The sequence below is a fragment of the Nerophis ophidion genome, linkage group LG01, assembly GCF_033978795.1.
Source record: "Nerophis ophidion isolate RoL-2023_Sa linkage group LG01, RoL_Noph_v1.0, whole genome shotgun sequence".
Taxonomy (NCBI): Eukaryota; Metazoa; Chordata; class Actinopteri; order Syngnathiformes; family Syngnathidae; genus Nerophis; species Nerophis ophidion.
In genome coordinates, this window is record NC_084611.1 from 80,599,271 (window position 1) to 80,617,117 (window position 17,847).

Sequence of the window (17,847 nt, forward strand, 5' to 3'; positions counted from 1 at the left end):
TGAGTCACTAGAGAAAAGCGCTATATAAATATCATTCACTTCACTATAAGTCGCAGTTTTTTTCATAGTTTGGCTAGGAGTGCGACTTATACTCAGGAGCGACTTATGTTTGAAATGATTAACACATTACCGTAAAATATCAAATCATATTATTTAGCTCATTCACGTAAGAGACTAAACGTAGAAGATTTCATGGGATTTAGCGATTAGGAATGACTGTTTGGTAAATGTATAGCATGTTCTATATGTTATAGTTATTTGAATGACTCTTACCATAATATGTTACGTTAACATACCAGACACCTTCTCAGTTGGTTATTTATGCCTCATATAACGTACACTTATTCAGCCTGTTGTTCACTATTCTTTATTTATTTTAAATTGCCTTTCAAATGTCTATTCTTGGTCTTGGGTTTTATCAAATACATTTCCCCCAAAAATGCGACTTATATTGCAGTGCGACCTGTATATGTTTTTTTCCTTCTTTATCATGCATTTTCGGCAGGTGCGACTTATACTCCGAAAAATACGGCACATGTTTCCCTCCACTTTGTCATGCAATCCAAGTAAGAGTTGGAAAATAACCCTTTCCCCAATTATTGCCTACTTCCAATTATCGCCCTGCCCTATTTGCACTTTGGCCCACTAAAGCATGTGCAGAAATAGAATATTATAGAAAGTACTTTATTGATCCCCGGGGGAAATTCCGCACCACAGTTTGTTCACAATAAACAATAAACAGTTAGGTCTTTTTTATATGTAAATAATGAAATTACAGTCAAAAAAAAGTCAGAAAATACTTTTTTTTTCATGTTTTTCCATATTAAATTCAATTTACAAAAAAAAAAATAACATATGAGGCGCTGTGGCTTAGCCTAGCGTATAAAATAAAATAAATCACAAAATCATTCGAGTCTGCAAAACAAGGTGTGACTCTTTCTACTTCCTCTCTTGTTCACACATACGCACACACACACATGGCGGCATAGCTCGGTTGGTAGAGTGGCCGTGCCAGCAACTTGAGGGTTGCAGGTTCGATTCCCGCTTCCACCATTCTAGTCACTGCCGTTGTGTCTTTGGGCAAGGCACTTTACCCACCTGCTCCCAGTGCCACCCACACTGGTTTAAATGTAACTTAGATATTGGGTTTCACTATGTAAAGCGCTTTGAGTCACTAGAGAAAAGCGCTATATAAATATAATTCACTTCACTAATTCACTATTATACAGCATTATTCAGATGTGAATAATATAAATACAGTTTATTATACAGCATTATTAACATGTGAATAATATAAATACAGTCTATTATACAGCATTATTCAGATGTGAATAATATAAATACAGTTTATTATACAGCATTATTAACATGTGAATAATATAAATACAGTCTATTATACAGCATTATTCACATGTAAATAATGTAAATACAGGATAAATAACCACAATGATGAATAGGAGGTTTAGTTTGGCCGGGACATAACCAAACATGGTTCATAGGAGCATGTAGCGTGAGTGCTAAGTGGAACGATGGTTCTTATCATCTGTGGGTTGCATTGTGGGATGTGATGCTGTACGATGTCTGGCAAGACATGAGAAGACATGCCTGGAATGGCATATGTTGTCAGGCTGCTCGGGGAACCCTGCAACAAAGGCCCACCCCCCTCCTCGCTTCTTACGGGGCTGAATATCTCCCTAGAAATGTATTTTGCTGCCCGCTTAGCACTCCACAACACCATGCCCGACGCTTCAGCCGCTTTGTATCACTCCTGTCAGGTTTGTGTGTCCTCAGCAAACAGCATTATGACCAATTCTGGTCAGCTTTGGAGTGTTTGTCGTCTTTCTTCCGCCCCCAGAAGGGATGTCACCCCCTGGTGTCTGGTATGCAGGTGTCTAATCAGGCCTGATCCCTTTGTTCCCCGTATTTGGCAACGCTCAAAGCTCCCCCTCCCCTCGTTCCCCTTGCCGCTTTAGGAAGCGAGCGATGGCATTCCTGCGGCTCTCCATAATCCTCTGTCGGAAGTCCAGTAGACGAGTGGTTGGTGTTGATAAAACATTCTCCCGCTCGGTGATGATGTTGGGAGTGTTTGTGGTGGATGAGGGAGGTGGGGTTCAAGGAGGTCAGCTGCACTTTTCTGCTGATCAAAGTGAGAGAGTAATGGCATTTTGGGCACAGGTTTGACTTTGTCCCATTAATTGTTCATCCATTCCACTCGTCAAGTAACTGACAAAAGCGAGCACAGCAAGCCTTGTTAGGAGAAAATACTATCGAAAATAAACGTTGATACACTTCAGAGAAGTCAGTGTGCAGCTTGTGTTGCTGTATATATTTGTTCTCAAATAGGGATTTAACAATAAACGAGGTAAAACTTCTGATGGTTACTGTTTTAAATGACAAATATCAAAGAAACCATGATTGAAAACTGCACTTTGATAAACTCACAGACCGACTACCGCTGAGCTTGCTTAAATGCTAACATGAAAACAAAACACTATAACCATCAATTGCGTCCATCCATCCATTTTCTACCGCTTGTCCTTTTCGGGGTCGTGGGGGTTGCTGGAGCCCATCTCAGCTGCATTCGGGCGGAAGGCGGTGTAGACCCTGGAAAAGTCGCCAACTCATCGCGGATAGACAGACAACATTCACACTCACATTCACACACTAGGGCCAATTTAGTGTTGCTAATCAACAAAGAGGTATGTACTGTAATTTTAATTTACAAAATTAAACCAAATTTATGTTCTTGACATTTGTGGCGTTTTTTTGTTGTTCAAATTTGAAATGGATGTTTGTATTTCAACAATTGCTGTCGAAAAAAAAACAGCTTTGAATATTAAATTAAATGGTGATTATCAAATGGAAGTATTTTCGGACAGACTAAACCTCTTTTAACTGAAATATCTGTATATATATATATATAGTGAAGTGAAGTGAATTATATTTATATAGCGCTTTTCTCTAGTGACTCAAAGCGCTTTACATAGTGAAACCCAATATCCAAGTTACATTTAAACCAGTGTGGGTGGCACTGGGAGCAGGTGGGTAAAGTGTCTTGCCCAAGGACACAACGGCATTGACTAGGATGGCGGAAGCGGGAATCGAACCTGCAACCCTCAAGTTGCTGGCACGGCCACTCTACCAACCGAGCTAAACCGCCCTATATATATATATCTATATACCCAAATACATTTTTCAACTTTTTTAAGTCAGGGTCCACGCAAATCAATTCATGGTAATGAATTTATATATATCTATACGTATATATATATCTATATATATATATATATATATATATATATATATATATCTATATAGATATATATCTATCTATCTATATATATATATATCTATATAGATGTATATATATATGTATTTATATAGATATATATATATATCTATATGGATATATATATATATATATATATCTATATATATATATAGATATATATATATATCGATATAGATGTGTATATATATATATATATATATATATATATATATATATATATATATATATATATATATATATATATATATATAGAGATATATATAAATTCATTACCATGAATAGATTTGCGTGGACCCTGACTTAAAAAAGTTGAAAAATGTATTCGGGTGTTACCATTTAGTGGTCAATTGTACAGATTATGTACTGTACTGTGCAATCTACTAATAAAAGTTTCAATCAAAAAAAAAAAAAACATCTTTCCACACTAAGAAATAGGGCTGTGAATATTTGGGCTACATGCGATTCTTAGAGATAACCATTTGATTCAGAATGGATTCCTGATTCAAAGTCAATACTGCTTTTAATAACATTATGTGCCAGTTCTAGCTACATTCCTCCATAAAATAGAAAACCTACCTACTCAGTAGCCTAGTGGTTAGAGTGTCCGCCCTGAGATCAGTAGGTTGTGAGTTCAAACCCCGGCCGAGTCATACCAAAGACTATAAAAAAAATGGGACCCATTGCCTCCCTGCTTGGCAGTCAGCATCAAGGGTTGGAATTGGGGATTAAATCACCATAAATGATTACCGGGCGCGGCACCACTGCTGCTCACTGCTCCCCTCACCTCCCAGGGGGTGATCAAGGGGATGGGTCAAATACAGAGGACAAATGTCACCGCATCTAGTGTGTGTGTGACAATCATTGCTACTTTAACTTTAACTAAAAAAAAGGTGTGATCATTTTAAAAGAAAACTGGTTTTGTCTAACATAAGGTCACCCAAACTAAGACATAAAGTCAAAGACAAATAGGGCAACAAGAGAAGAATCACACATTCTTTTGTTAAGTCAATCAATCAATCAATGTTTATTTATACAGCCCCAAATCACAAATGTCTCAAAGGACTGCACAAATCATTACGACTACAACATCCTCGGAAGAACCCACATAAGGGCAAGGAAAACTCACACCCGGTGGGCAGGGAGAATTCACATCCAGTGGGACGCCAGTGACAATGCTGACTATGAGAAACCTTGGAGAGGACCTCAGATGTGGGCAATCCCCCCTCTAGGGGACCGAAAGCAATGGATGTCGAGCGGGTCTAACATGATACTGTGAAAGTTCAATCCATAGTGGCTCCAACACAGCCGCGAGAGTTCAGTTCAAAGCGGATCCAAGACAGCAGCGAGAGTCCCGTCCACAGGAAACCATCTCAAGCGGAGGCGGATCAGCAGCGTAGAGATGTCCCCAACCGATACACAGGCGAGCGGTCCATCCTGGGTCCCGACAAGCGGTCCATCCTGGGTCTCGACTCTGGACAGCCAGTACTTCATCCATGGTCATCGGACCGGACCCCCTCCACACGGGAGGGGGGGACATAGGAGAAAAAAGAAAAGAAGCGGCAGATCAACTGGTCTAAAAAGGTCTATTTAAAGGCTAGAGTATACAGATGAGTTTTAAGGTGAGACTTAAATGCTTCTACTGAGGTGGCATCTCGAACTGTTACCGGGAGGGCATTCCAGAGTACTGGAGCCCGAACGGAAAACGCTCTATAGCCCGCAGACTTTTTTTGGGCTCTAGGAATCACTAATAAGCCGGAGTCTTTTGAACACATATTTCTTGCCGGGACATATGGTACAATATAATCGGCAAGATAGGATGGAGCTAGACCGTGTAGTATTTTATACATAATTAGTAAAACCTTAAAGTCACATCTTAAGTGCACAGGAAGCCAGTGCAGGTGAGCCAGTACAGGCGTAATGTGATCAAACTTTCTTGTTTTTGTCAAAAGTCTAGCAGCCGCATTTTGTACCAACCGTAATCTTTTAATGCTAGACATAGGGAGACCCGAAAATAATACGTTACAGTAATCGAGACGAGACGTAACAAGCGCATGGATAATGATCCCGGCGTCTTTAGTGGACAAAATGGAGCGAATTTTTAGCGATATTACGGAGATGAAAGAAGGCCGTTTTAGTAACGCTTTTAATGTGTGACTCAAAGGAGAGAGTTGGGTCGAAGATAATGCCCAGATTTTTTACCGAGTCACCTTGTTTTTTTCGTTGTCAAATGTTAAAGTTGTATTATTAAATAAAGGTCGGTGTCTAGCAGGACCGATAATCAGCATTTCCGTTTTTTTGGCGTTAAGTTGCAAAAAATTAGCGGACATCCATTGTTTAATTTCATTAAGACACGCTTCCAACTGACTACAGTCCGGTGTGTTGGTCAGCTTTAGGGGCATGTAGAGTTGGGTGTCATCAACATAACAGTGAAAGCTAACACCATATTTGCGTATGACGTCACCCAGCGGCAGCATGTAGATGCTGAAGAGTACAGGGCCAAGTAAATCTGTACAGCAGATATGGGCATCTATGTCTCTTAAGAATCCAGAGGAAGTATATTGTGTCTCAATTTATTATAGTTTAATTTTTTTTTTTTTTTATGTCAAACTTGGTTAAAAGATTTCAGTGTGTATATAAATGCACATTCAACAGTATTGCGATAATAGCTGTGATAATGTTCATATTGTTTAACCCCTACTCTTAAAACACAGCTATTATTTTCCGAACGGCTGGTAAAAAAGGGAGGAGCAAGATAACTGAGTCTTACCTACTTTTAAGCATGGCAGCATGATAGTCTAGGACTGCAAAAGTGCTGCCTACATTGGGGAGCTGCGGTTAAATGAGCGAAAAAGGAATCCTAAAACGTCCATGCCAAGTGAACATGTCCAAATAGTCTAGTTAGTGTGACTATTTAGTGTATTTATTGCTATCTATTGTTATCTTAATGCTCTTTTGGGGCGGTATAGCTCGGTTGGTAGAGTGGCCGTGCCAGCAAGTTGAGGGTTCCAGGTTCGATCCCCGCTTCCGCCATCCTAGTCACTGCCGTTGTGTGCTTGGGCAAGAGACTTTACCCACCTGCTCCCAGTGCCACACACACTGGTTTAAATGTAACTTAGATATTGCGTTTCACTAAGTAAAAGCCCTTTGAGTCACTAGAGAAAAGTGCTATATAAATATAATTCACTTTGACTAGGTTCCATTCTAGAGGCTAATCTTTCCTGTGATAAAATGGCAACCAAGGTGATCAAAAAGGTCAACCAAAGAACGAGATTCCTGTACAGAATCCCCTCTCTGGTCAACAAAAGCACCTTGAGGATTCTAGCGGGAACTCTCATTCAACCCTTCTTCGATTACGCTTGCACCTCCTGGTACACCAGCACCTCCAAAACCCTCAAATCTAGACTCCAAACATCCCAGAATAAGCTAGTCCGTTTACTTTTAGACCTCCACCCCAGATCACACCTCAATCAAACCCACTTCTCCAAAGTGGGCTGGCTCATGGTGGAGGAAAGAGTAAAACAACTTGCACTGAGCCTAGTCTATAAAATCCGCTACACCTCCTTGATACCGAAGTACATGTCAAACTACTTCCTTAACGTAAATGACCGCCATAACCACAACACCAGGGGGAGCTCCACAAACCACGTAAAACCCAGATTTCGATCTAACAAAGGTCTTAACTCATTCTCTTTCTATGCCACATCAATGTGGAATGTACTCCCAACAGGTGTAAAAGTAAGTGCATCTCTATCCTCCTTCAAAACCGCTCTAAAACAACACCTCCAGGCAACTTCAACACTTTACTAATACCCTCCTCCATTCACATCCCATCTCCCCGGATTATAAGCAACTCAAATGTACTTCTAATGTATATACTTGTTCTTATGCTATCTGAACTCACTATGTTCTCTGCTGGCTGTACATATCCTACTAAATAAGACCTACACTGTTTCAATGTCCACATTTCTCTGTTGATGCAATTGTTGATGACTGAAGTACTGATATCAACCAAAGCTCCTCATCCCACCCCCCGGATTGTAAATAATGTAAATAATTCAATGTACATACTATGATGATTAACTTGTGTGATGACTGTATTATGTTGATAGTATATATTTGTACCATGAATTGATTAACGTGGACCCCGACTTAAACAAGTTGAAAAACTTATTCGGGTGTTACCATTTAGTGGTCAATTGTACGGAATATGTACTGAACTGTGCAACCTACTAATAAAAGTATCAATCAATCAATCAAAAATAATTGATGTTGTTACTGGAATGCTTTTGAATTCCTCACTGGTGGATATGGTTTGTACTAAGACACCTTGCAGCCCTCCATAGGTGCTCCTCAGCAAGCCGGTTGTCCTCTTAAAGGAGTTTGGACTCTTTGTTGGAAAACTGACATAATCATTTCCCCAAAAATTAACCACAGCTCTCATGCAAGCCCTGGACCATGACCAAGACACGCTTCTCTTGATACTCACCTGTGCTACCAGCTGTTTAAACAATGATGACTCATTTTCAGTAGTAGAAAAGCAATACCACGGAATGCTGAATTTTGAGGGTTGTACTCACCTTTGTAAGATACTGTGAGTGAGTGTAAATCCCTATTTAAATGGTGTACCATCCACTCATGCTCCGAAGACATGGCACGTAATAAATGAAAATAATGCTTAACTTCAGTGAGCTGATGAATATTGACCAGTCCCACCTTGTCGTCCCCGCAGGTGCTCATCCGTGTCATAGACACCAACAACCACCGGCCGCAGTTCTCTCGGGAGAAGTACGACGTCAGCGTCCCTGAGGACACGGCCGTGGGCACCGAGGTGCTCCACATCGACGCCGCCGACCAAGACGAGAAGAACAAGCTGACCTTCACTCTGCTGAGCAGCACCGATCCTTTCAGCCTGAAGAAGTTTAAGTTAGACCCGGGGACGGGCACCCTATACACCGCCGAGGGACTGGACCACGAGACCATGCACAGCCATATCCTCACCGTCATGGTAAGGAAGGAAGTGTGTCTAGTTACATTTCCCTGTTATCATACCATGAACTTTTTGCAGTATTCCATGGCAGTTTTCTCTTAGGGGCGATAAAAAAGTGTTTCACAGCGAAGTAGGTCATAACATCACACCTTAAACGACTTCTGTAAGGCAGCTTTAGAAGAGAACAGTCCATAATCCTTTAACCATTTGTCCCAATATTCAAAAAGTGGGTTTCTCTGCACATTTCCTCAGCTTGAAATGACACAAAAAGTCTCAAAAAAAGTTTTTTTGTGGTCTTTATCTTTTGCACTTAAAAATGTCTCATGTCCAAAGTCATTCATACTCAGGATTTACCCTAAATGGAGGCGCCCCACCACAGCAAATTAAAAACAAATGAGTTTTTTACAATAAAACAAATTTAAGTAGTACACTGTATGAATGGATCTATATAGCCAATTATTTGTGCACTCAATTGTCCTTAAGTGGGCTAACGATGTTGTCTTTGTCCAGGTACGAGACCAGGACATCCCGGTAAAGCGGAACCTGGTCCGCGTCATCGTCACCGTGGAAGACGCCAATGACAACGCGCCCTGGTTCATCGGCACGCCCTACTCAGGCCGCGTGTTCGAGTCCGCCGCCGTGGGCTCAGCCGTGCTGCAGGTCACCGCCCTGGACAAAGACAAAGGGCAGAACGCTGAGATCAGCTACAGCATCGAGTCAGGTATTTGAGTCGGAGTGTTTCTTATACTGATCGGCTTTCATTGCGTAGGACTGCTAATGAAGTCAGCTCGCTAAAATGTGTGAGTCATGTTGACTTCTACTGCCTACTGGATCTTTTTCATGAATGGAATAGTTAAGTCCAAGCGGGGCTTTGTCTGGACTTTCCAAATATGTCAACCATTTGATCCACCCTCCATTTTCTCCTCTGTAACCTTTCTAACAATCAAACACATGCAGTCATTGTTTGGCTGTAATGACTGTGTGTTGATGAGATTTCACTCAATACTGCTGTGCGTTGACTACTCCAAAGTATAACAAAGTTTATTTCTTTAGTCATGATGTAATATATAATGGTTAATGAAAGGGGAGGGGAGTACTTATTTTGTCTGTCAATGGCTTCATGTAGTTAACGTGACGAACTGGAGGCACCGTGACCTAAATAACTTAGACTTTGCTGCAAAAAATGTGTTTAAAGGAAACAAAATCTAACTTCAGAGAGAACTTGATATTTTCCATTATCAATTTCAGCTGTGATGTTGCTTGCCAGCCAGAAAAGAGTTGACAGCAGGTTTATCCGCACAGCTTTAACTGAAACTCGTTTTCTCCGCCTTCTTGCAGGAAATACCGCAAACTCCTTTTCCATCGACCCTGTCCTCGGAACCATCACCGTCGCCAAGGAGCTCAATCGCAGCAGCAAGACCCAGTTTGAACTTGCCGTCAAGGCGTCAGATAAAGGAGCGCCCCCACTGTCGACCACCACCACTGTTCACATCCTAGTGACGGTTTCCGACAACGCCGCCCCCAGGTTCACTGAAAAGGAGTTCTCCGCTGACATCAGCGAGTCTGCCGTCCCGGGAAGTTTGGTCAGCTTGATCACGGCCACAAGCCAGTCGTCCGTTTTCTATCAGATCAAAAGCGGCAACGTAAACAACGTGTTTGATATAAACCCCAACTCTGGTGTGGTTGTGACCCAGAAAGAGCTAGACTACGAGACCGTCGCTCAATACAGGCTTATCATTCAAGGCACCAACATGGCCGGACTTGCCAGTAACGTCACGCTTGTCGTTCACCTGAAGGATGAAAATGACAATGCTCCAATTTTTCTCCAGAGGGAGTTCAAAGGAGTCATCAGCGAGTCCGCTGTCATCAATAGCATTGTCCTGACGCAAGAAAATACCCCTTTTGTCATCCGTGCCTCAGATGAGGATCGCGACCACAATGCCATGCTTATCTATCAAATCGTCGAGCCTTTCGCCCTTAACTATTTCGCCATCGACTCAAGTACCGGTGCTGTCAGAATCACAACCTCTATGGATTACGAGCAAAGGAGCATTTACCATTTCACCGTCCAGGTTCACGACCTGGGAATGCCACGCCTGTTTGCAGAGACGGCGGCCAATGTGACAATTGAAGTCATCAACGTCAACGACTGTCCACCGGTGTTCAGCCAAGACCTTTACGAGGCAAGCATTGTGGTGCCTACGTACAAAGGAGTTGAAATTATCAAAGTGAACGCCACAGACTTGGACTCTGGACCCAACTCCAAACTTATGTTCTCCATCTCCGAGGGTAATATTGGGGAAAAATTCAAAATTGATGTAAACACGGGCGTCATTTCCATTCAGAACGTCACCCACCTGAGGAGCAGATATGAACTAAAAGTAAGGGTTTCGGATGGAAGATTTGCCACTGTTGCCACAGTCAAGATCAACTTAAAGGAGAACAAAGAGAGTAAACTGAAGTTCACCAAAGAGTCCTACAAAGCCTCAGTCCTAGAGAACTTATCAGAGAAGAAAACCCTGGAAGTAATCGCTGCCGTTGGGAACCAAGTGAACGAGCCTGTGTTCTACAGAATCTTGAATCCCGACAGTCGATTTGAAATCGGCCGAACATCTGGCGTTGTTTCAACCACTGGAATAGCATTTGATCGTGAAACACAGGACTTGTTTGACGTTGTTGTTGAGGTCACTAAGGAGGATTTGTCCGAAGAAGCCGCCCACGTTGTGTTAACCGTGACAGTTGACGATGTCAACGACAACAAGCCTATTTTTGTCAACCTCCCCTATCACGGGCTGGTCCAGATGGATGCAGAGGAAGGCCAGGTCATCCGGCAGGTTACAGCAGTCGACAAGGACCAGGGTCACAATGCGGAAATCCACTACGAACTAATAGGTCAACCAGAACACTTCCAAATCAATCCCTCTGGTGAAATATCTATCAAAAAGACCTTTGACAAAGAATCACTTGACACAGACTTTGCCGTCGTTGTCGTGGCAAGGGATAACGGTGATCCTGTGCTGTCTTCAGAAGTGGAAGTCCCAATAAGAGTCGTGAACAAAGCCATGCCTGTGTTTGAGAAACCATTCTATAACATTGAAATCCCTGAAAACATTCAGGTGCACACACCCGTCCTGCATGTGCAGGCCACTGATTCCGAAGGACCCCGCATTGTTTACACTATCTCTGAGGGAGATCCCTTCAAACAGTTTTCCATCGATTTCAACACAGGCGTTCTCCACGTTGTCCAACCTTTGGACTTTGAGATGCATCCGGCCTATAAATTAAATGTAAGAGCCACTGACTCGCTGACAGGGGCACACTCAGAGGTTTTTGTTGACATCATCCTGGAGGACATAAACGATAACGCCCCAGTGTTCCTGTCAAAGTCCTACAATGCCAACATTTCCGAGGCTTCTGTCATCGGCACGTCGGTCCTACAAGTGTATGCCAAAGATGTTGATACTGGCAATAATCAAGAAATATTTTTCCAGTTGGTAGAGGAAAAAGGAAAGAGCTCAGATTATTTTACAATAGAACGTCAAACAGGAATTATCTCCACAGCCCAAGTGCTGGATCATGAGGAGATCCAACAGCACTATTTGAGGGTCCGTGCCACCGATGGAGGAGTACCTGCCCTCTCTAGCGACATCATAGTGACAGTTGACGTCACCGACCTAAACGACAATGCTCCGATGTTTGCAGAACCCACTTACGAGGCCACCATCAGCGAGTTAGCCTCACGTGGACACTTTGTTACCCAAGTCCAGGCCTCGGACGCTGACAGCTCTGACTCCAAAAAGCTGGAGTTTGCCATTATCTCTGGAAATGACGATCAGAACTTTGCTATTGACAAACGGAGGGGCGCTATCGTCATTTCCAACCACCGCAGGCCGCACATGCAGCCCCTGTACAATCTCAATGTTTCTGTGTCAGATGGTGTTTTTAGAAGCTCGGCCCTTGTTGTGGTCACAGTCATTGGCGCCAACTTCCACAACCCCACGTTCTCTCAGGTGGAATACGCAGTGGAGCTTGTGGAAAACTCACCTTCAGGGACCTTGGTGGCAGAGGCTAAAGCGACAGATGATGACGAAGGCATTTACGGGCAAATAACATACCACATTGTCAATGACGTAGCAAAGGACAAGTTTTCTGTGAGTGACATCGGAGAAGTGTTCACCTTGGAAAGCCTCGACCGTGAGAACTCTGTAGAAAAAGTCATTCCAATTTCGCTCATGGCTAAAGACGGAGGCGGAAAAGTGGGCTTTTGCACTGTCAATGTTGTTTTAACAGACGTTAATGACAACGCCCCACTGTTTAGGGCAGCTGAGTACAAAGTCACCATCGCATCAGATGTCCCAAGGGGAACGTCGGTGGTTAAGGTTGCCGCCTCAGACATGGATGAGGGAAGCAACGCCGACATAGAGTACTCCATTGAAGCAGACGTGGGAAATGTGGAGGAAAACTTTGAAATCCATCAAACCACTGGGGTCATCGTAACAAAAGAGACTCTCATTGGCCTTGAAGGCGACCTCTATGCGTTCTTTGTTAGGGCAAAAGATACTGGAAATCCACCCAAGCATTCAGTTGTCCAGGTTTACATACGCATCGTAACGCCCGAGACGCCAATTCCCAAGTTTGCTGAACCTCATTACCGCTACACAGTTGCTGAAGACCTTCCCATCGGCACAGAGATTGATGTTCTGCAGGCGGAGAGCGAGCAGCTACTTTTGTACAGCCTTGTGAACGGCAACACGCCAGAGAGCAATGAGAATGAGGTGTTTGTTGTCGATAGAGACACTGGGGCCTTAAAGCTTCAGAAAAGCCTCGACCACGAGACTACTAAATGGTACCAGCTCACCTTGCGAGCACAAACCAAGCACGAGAGCTACGAGATAGCCACATCTGTCAACGTAAACATCCAAGTAAAGGATCTGAACGACAACAAGCCCGTCTTTGAGTCTGACCCTTACCATGCGGTTGTGGTGGAGAACCTCCCAAGTGGGGCACAGGTAATCCAAGTCAAAGCCACCGACCTGGACTCCGGCACCAACGGGCACTTGGTCTACAGCCTCGACCCTAAGCAGAACTCCCAGGATATCTCTGAACTTTTTGCCATCAACAGCCAAACCGGCTGGTTGACCACTTTGAAAGAGCTGGACCGTGAAAAGCTTGCAGAGTATGCCGTCGTCGTCCTCGCCACGGACCAAGGCGATAAAGTCCAGCACGTGACCGACACCAGAGTGGAAGTGACGGTCGCCGACATCAACGACAACCCGCCCCGCTTCACCGCGGAGGTCTACAAGGGCACGGTCAGCGAGGATGACCCTCCTCCAAGCGGGGTGATCGCCATCCTCAGCACCACTGATGATGACTCAGAGGACATCAACAAACAAGTCAACTACTTCATAACCGGTGAGTTTTAATTCGTGATATAGAAAGACCGCTTATGCTACATAACACTAACCCCTTTCACACAGCCATGAAAAGCCAGACTCTTTGTCATGTTGCGGTTCCATACGAAAAGACCCTAGACTGAATATGGGGTGGACCTGGTAATTTCCTGGTTTCGAAAGTGGTGCTGTAGTTGTCATAGAGGCGAGCGGTGTTTGTGTGAAAGCATATTGCCTAATGCCGGGACCGGAGTCTTGACATTCCTTTTGCTCTGCTGTGTTTTTGGTAATTGCTACCGTCTAAAAAAGTATCTTATCTGATTGCCTTTTGCCGTATGGTTGTGTGAACATATGCGCATTCATGCCCTGATTGTGTGTAAAATGCACACATGGCTGATCTCCTGTGTGACAGATGGTTATCACGGTTATCATTATATTGTTGAAGGTGCTCAAAAAGTACTTACACAAACACTGAAAATGTTCAACCAACTTTTATTTAAAAATGTATAAATAAATACACATTTAATATAGTTTTTTGGCAGAAGAAACATCAAATATTGTAGTTTAGCTTATTTGCTCAGACAGCAATGTGTTTATCCAAATTTAGATTGGGGTATGTTTCTTAATGGAGAATGTATTTATCTTAGCATTTAGGATAGCTAACGGGTTCCTGAGTGTGGTCATTAATCATGTTTTTTTTTAATTTTTTTTTATTCAAAACACAGTTAATAATTAAAGGCCTACTGAAATGAGATTTTCTTATTTAAACGGGGATAGCAGGTCCACTCTGTGTCATACTTGATCATTTCGCGATACTGCCATATTTTTGCTGAAAGGATTTAGTAGAGAACATCGACGATAAAGTTTGCAACTTTTAGTCGCTAATAGAAAAGCCCTGCCTTTACCAAAAGTCGCAGACGATGACGTCACCCGTTGTGAGAGCTCCTCACATCCTCACATTGTTTTTAATGGTAGCCTCCAAACAAAAGAGCTATTCGGACCGAGATAACGACAATTTCCCCGATAATTTGAGCGAGGATGAAATTTTCGTGTTTGAGGATATTGATAGCGACAGACTAGAAAAAAAAAATGAATAAATAAAATCAAGTTAAAATAAAAGAGATTGCATTGGGACGGATTCAGATGTTTTTAGACACATTTACTAGGATAATTCTGGGAAATCCCTTATCTTTCTATTGTGTTGCTAGTGTTTTAGTGAGTTAAATAGTACCTGATAGTCGGAAGTGTGTGTCCACGGGTGTCTTGAGGCCAGTGTCTGATGGAAGTCGACGGCAGCTGTATGGACGGCACAACCTCAGCTGATCTCCGGTAAGTGGCGACTTTTTAACCACAATTTTCTCACTGAAAACTGCTGGTTGACATTTGGTCGGGATCCATGTTCGCTTGACCGCTCTGATCCATAGGAAAGCTTCACCTCTGGGAATTTTAAACAAGGAAACACTGTGTATTTGTGTGGCTAAAGGCAAAAGCTTGCCAACTCCATCTTTCTACTTTAACTTCTCCATTATTAATTTAACAAATTCAGAAACACAGATGTCCAAAATACTGTGTAATTATGCCGTTAAAGCAGACGACTTTTAGCTGTGTGTGTGTGCAGCGCTCATATTTCCTTAAAACCTGTGACATCTTGCGTATACGTCATCATTCCACGATGTTTTTAACAAGAAACTCCGGGGAAATTTAAAATTGCAATTTAGTAAACTAAAAAGGCCTTATTGGCATGTGTTGCAATGTTAATATTTCATCATTGATATATAAACTATCAGACTGCGTGGTCGGTAGTAGTGGGTTTCAGTAGGCCTTTAATACAATTAATCATTTAACGTGACTAATTTGCGTTATAACTCAAAAACGTATTGCCTATTTGAAAGAAACTTTCATGAAATGTTTCAAATGGGATAAGGAACAGTTGTTTAGATTTCAGGCCTGATCTGGATCATTTCTACTATGTTACTTTATGTTTACAAGCTTCAACTTCTGTGTGTGTGCATGCTAGCAGCCCCGCAGAGACCAAGATAGTGCATGACAGACTCCCCCCCCGCTATTTTTAGCTCAAAAGGTCATGAGCAGATTTTCATCTAACCTTCAGGAAATGTCCGAAATGGGATAAGGAACAATTGATAACATTTTGGGGATTATCTGCATCATTTTCCTTACATTAGAAGCTTTTACTTCTGTGTGTTTGTGTGTGTATGTGAGCGGTCTCGCCTCCACCCACAGAATAAAAGGCAGAGGCTTCACTTTTTTTCATTCTGCTGGAGGTAGGGCCTGGCGGAGGTCTGCAGTCTCATTATGCTATTCTTTGACATCAGCATCTGATGCGACCTATAAAACACTTGTCGGACTGTGGCAATTACCTTCCACACAACAGGGCAGGAGAAGATGCTATGATATTTGCTCCGAATTGACTTTCCTTGTTGGCGCTGTTGATGCAGAAAAAAACCTGCAGGTTTAAAAAGGTGGAACAACACCAGCTTTTACATTCTGTGTGGAAGGAACTACTCATCTTTAAGAATGTTTGAGTTTGCCCCCTGCTGTTTAAAAGCAAAAGACAGTTCTCCATCCTTCTGAAGCTTTACATTTCTTTTCATCCCCTCACACAGCAGGGGATCCCCTTGGACAGTTTGCCATAGAACATATCCAGAATGAGTGGAAGGTGTCTGTCAGAAAGCCCTTGGACCGCGAGACCAAGGACAACTACCTCCTTAACATCACCGCCAGCGACGGCATCTTCACTGCCAAGGCGGTGGTGGAGGTCAAGGTGCTGGACGCCAACGACAACAGTCCCGTGTGTGAGAAGGTAAAGACATTTTACCTCATGTTTTTTTTAGCACCTGATCCCGGTATGTTCTCGTTCTCACTTGATTGTCCTTCCTCTCGTAGTCCCTCTACAGCGAGAGTGTCCCCGAGGATTCCCCAGCAAGCCGACTCATCTTGCAAGTCTCGGCCACAGACGCCGACATCCGCTCCAACGCTCAAATATTCTACGAGCTGCAGGGAGCCGGATCTGAACTCTTCTTAATCGACTCCGACACAGGTTAGGATTTGGCTATATACAGTGGAACCTAGATTTATTAAATTGTATAGTAAAGCAAATGTATCCATAAGAAACCATATAAATATGAATAATGGGTTCCAACCTCCACAAAGGTCCATATTTTAGGTAAGGTTTGTACACTTTGAAGACAATGTAATGTGGTATACAATACTGTATATTAAACAGACATAACAATGGGGCAATGGATCAACTTTCTATTTATTAACAAGTCAAAAGAACAAGTTGAACTGTGCTGTACCCCCTCACAAACGACCAGAAATCACAGATTGCCGAACTTAAACAATCATATTGCCATACTAATAAAGATTTTAAAAAAGTACAATCCACCCACATTAACATCAGCAAAGGAGCTCAGGAGAAAGCAGTAGACAGGGAGAGAGAAAAAGGGGGTTGAGGGGGGACGATTGTGCGCTTCTGCCGCTGAAGGAAGGGTACTCTCTGTTTCTGAATGAGAGGTAGTGTCTTTTCTCACCTGTGTGATATGTCTGCTCTGGTATAGTTTTCCAGAAAAGTCTCATCACAATTAAAAAAGCCTGCTTCATTAATTATTCCATACTCGTGAGCGTCATTATTGTACTGGTCAGGCTGGTGAAATGAAGAAAAAAAAAAGAAAAAAGGCACACACGATGAAGCTCTGAGTAATGACTGACCGTACTGCAATGTGCAGAAAGTGACGTAGAGGGCTCCGCCTCCTCATTAAATGGTTGCACCTTGTTCTTTGCCTGCAGGCGGAATGCAAAATAAATGAATGATGCGCTGGTACACAGAGACATGGTTCGCACACAAAGGCAAATTAGGCTGGATTTAAAAGTTTGTTAATCAAAAAAGCTCGCAAATAGAGGGGTTCGTAAATCAAGGTTCCGCTGTACCTACATGATGGGAAGATCCCTGAATGTTCTGAACTCCTGTTTATATGCCAGTGTCATACTCAGCATGATTAAGCGGCCCCATGTTGTTCTTCTGAAACAACGCCGCCTCTGCTGGTTGCAGCCGAGTCATGCGCTCCATTATCACTCAGTTCCATTAATCTCCAGTTCCGCACAAGTTTGTTTGTCTTGGAGGTATTCCACATGAGGACGTCAGCTTGCATGGAGCCAAC

The 17,847-nt window shown here is 42.8% G+C and overlaps 1 protein-coding gene across 10 annotated transcripts in view; it reads left to right on the forward strand.

The window, feature by feature from the left end:
* Window positions 1-17,847, forward strand: part of fat1a (FAT atypical cadherin 1a) — a 182,572-nt gene that overhangs the window by 109,308 nt on the left and 55,417 nt on the right. For all 10 annotated transcript variants that reach the window (XR_009808447.1, XR_009808445.1, XR_009808446.1 and 7 more), the window contains 5 exons: window positions 8,022-8,297; window positions 8,790-9,000; window positions 9,618-13,691; window positions 16,294-16,490; window positions 16,574-16,727. Coding sequence is in view for 7 of the 10 variants with exons in the window: in XM_061912916.1 (XP_061768900.1) it covers window positions 8,022-8,297; window positions 8,790-9,000; window positions 9,618-13,691; window positions 16,294-16,490; window positions 16,574-16,727 (4,912 nt within the window). In the remaining 3 variants the exon portion in view is untranslated. The remainder of the gene's footprint in view (window positions 1-8,021; window positions 8,298-8,789; window positions 9,001-9,617; window positions 13,692-16,293; window positions 16,491-16,573; window positions 16,728-17,847) is intronic.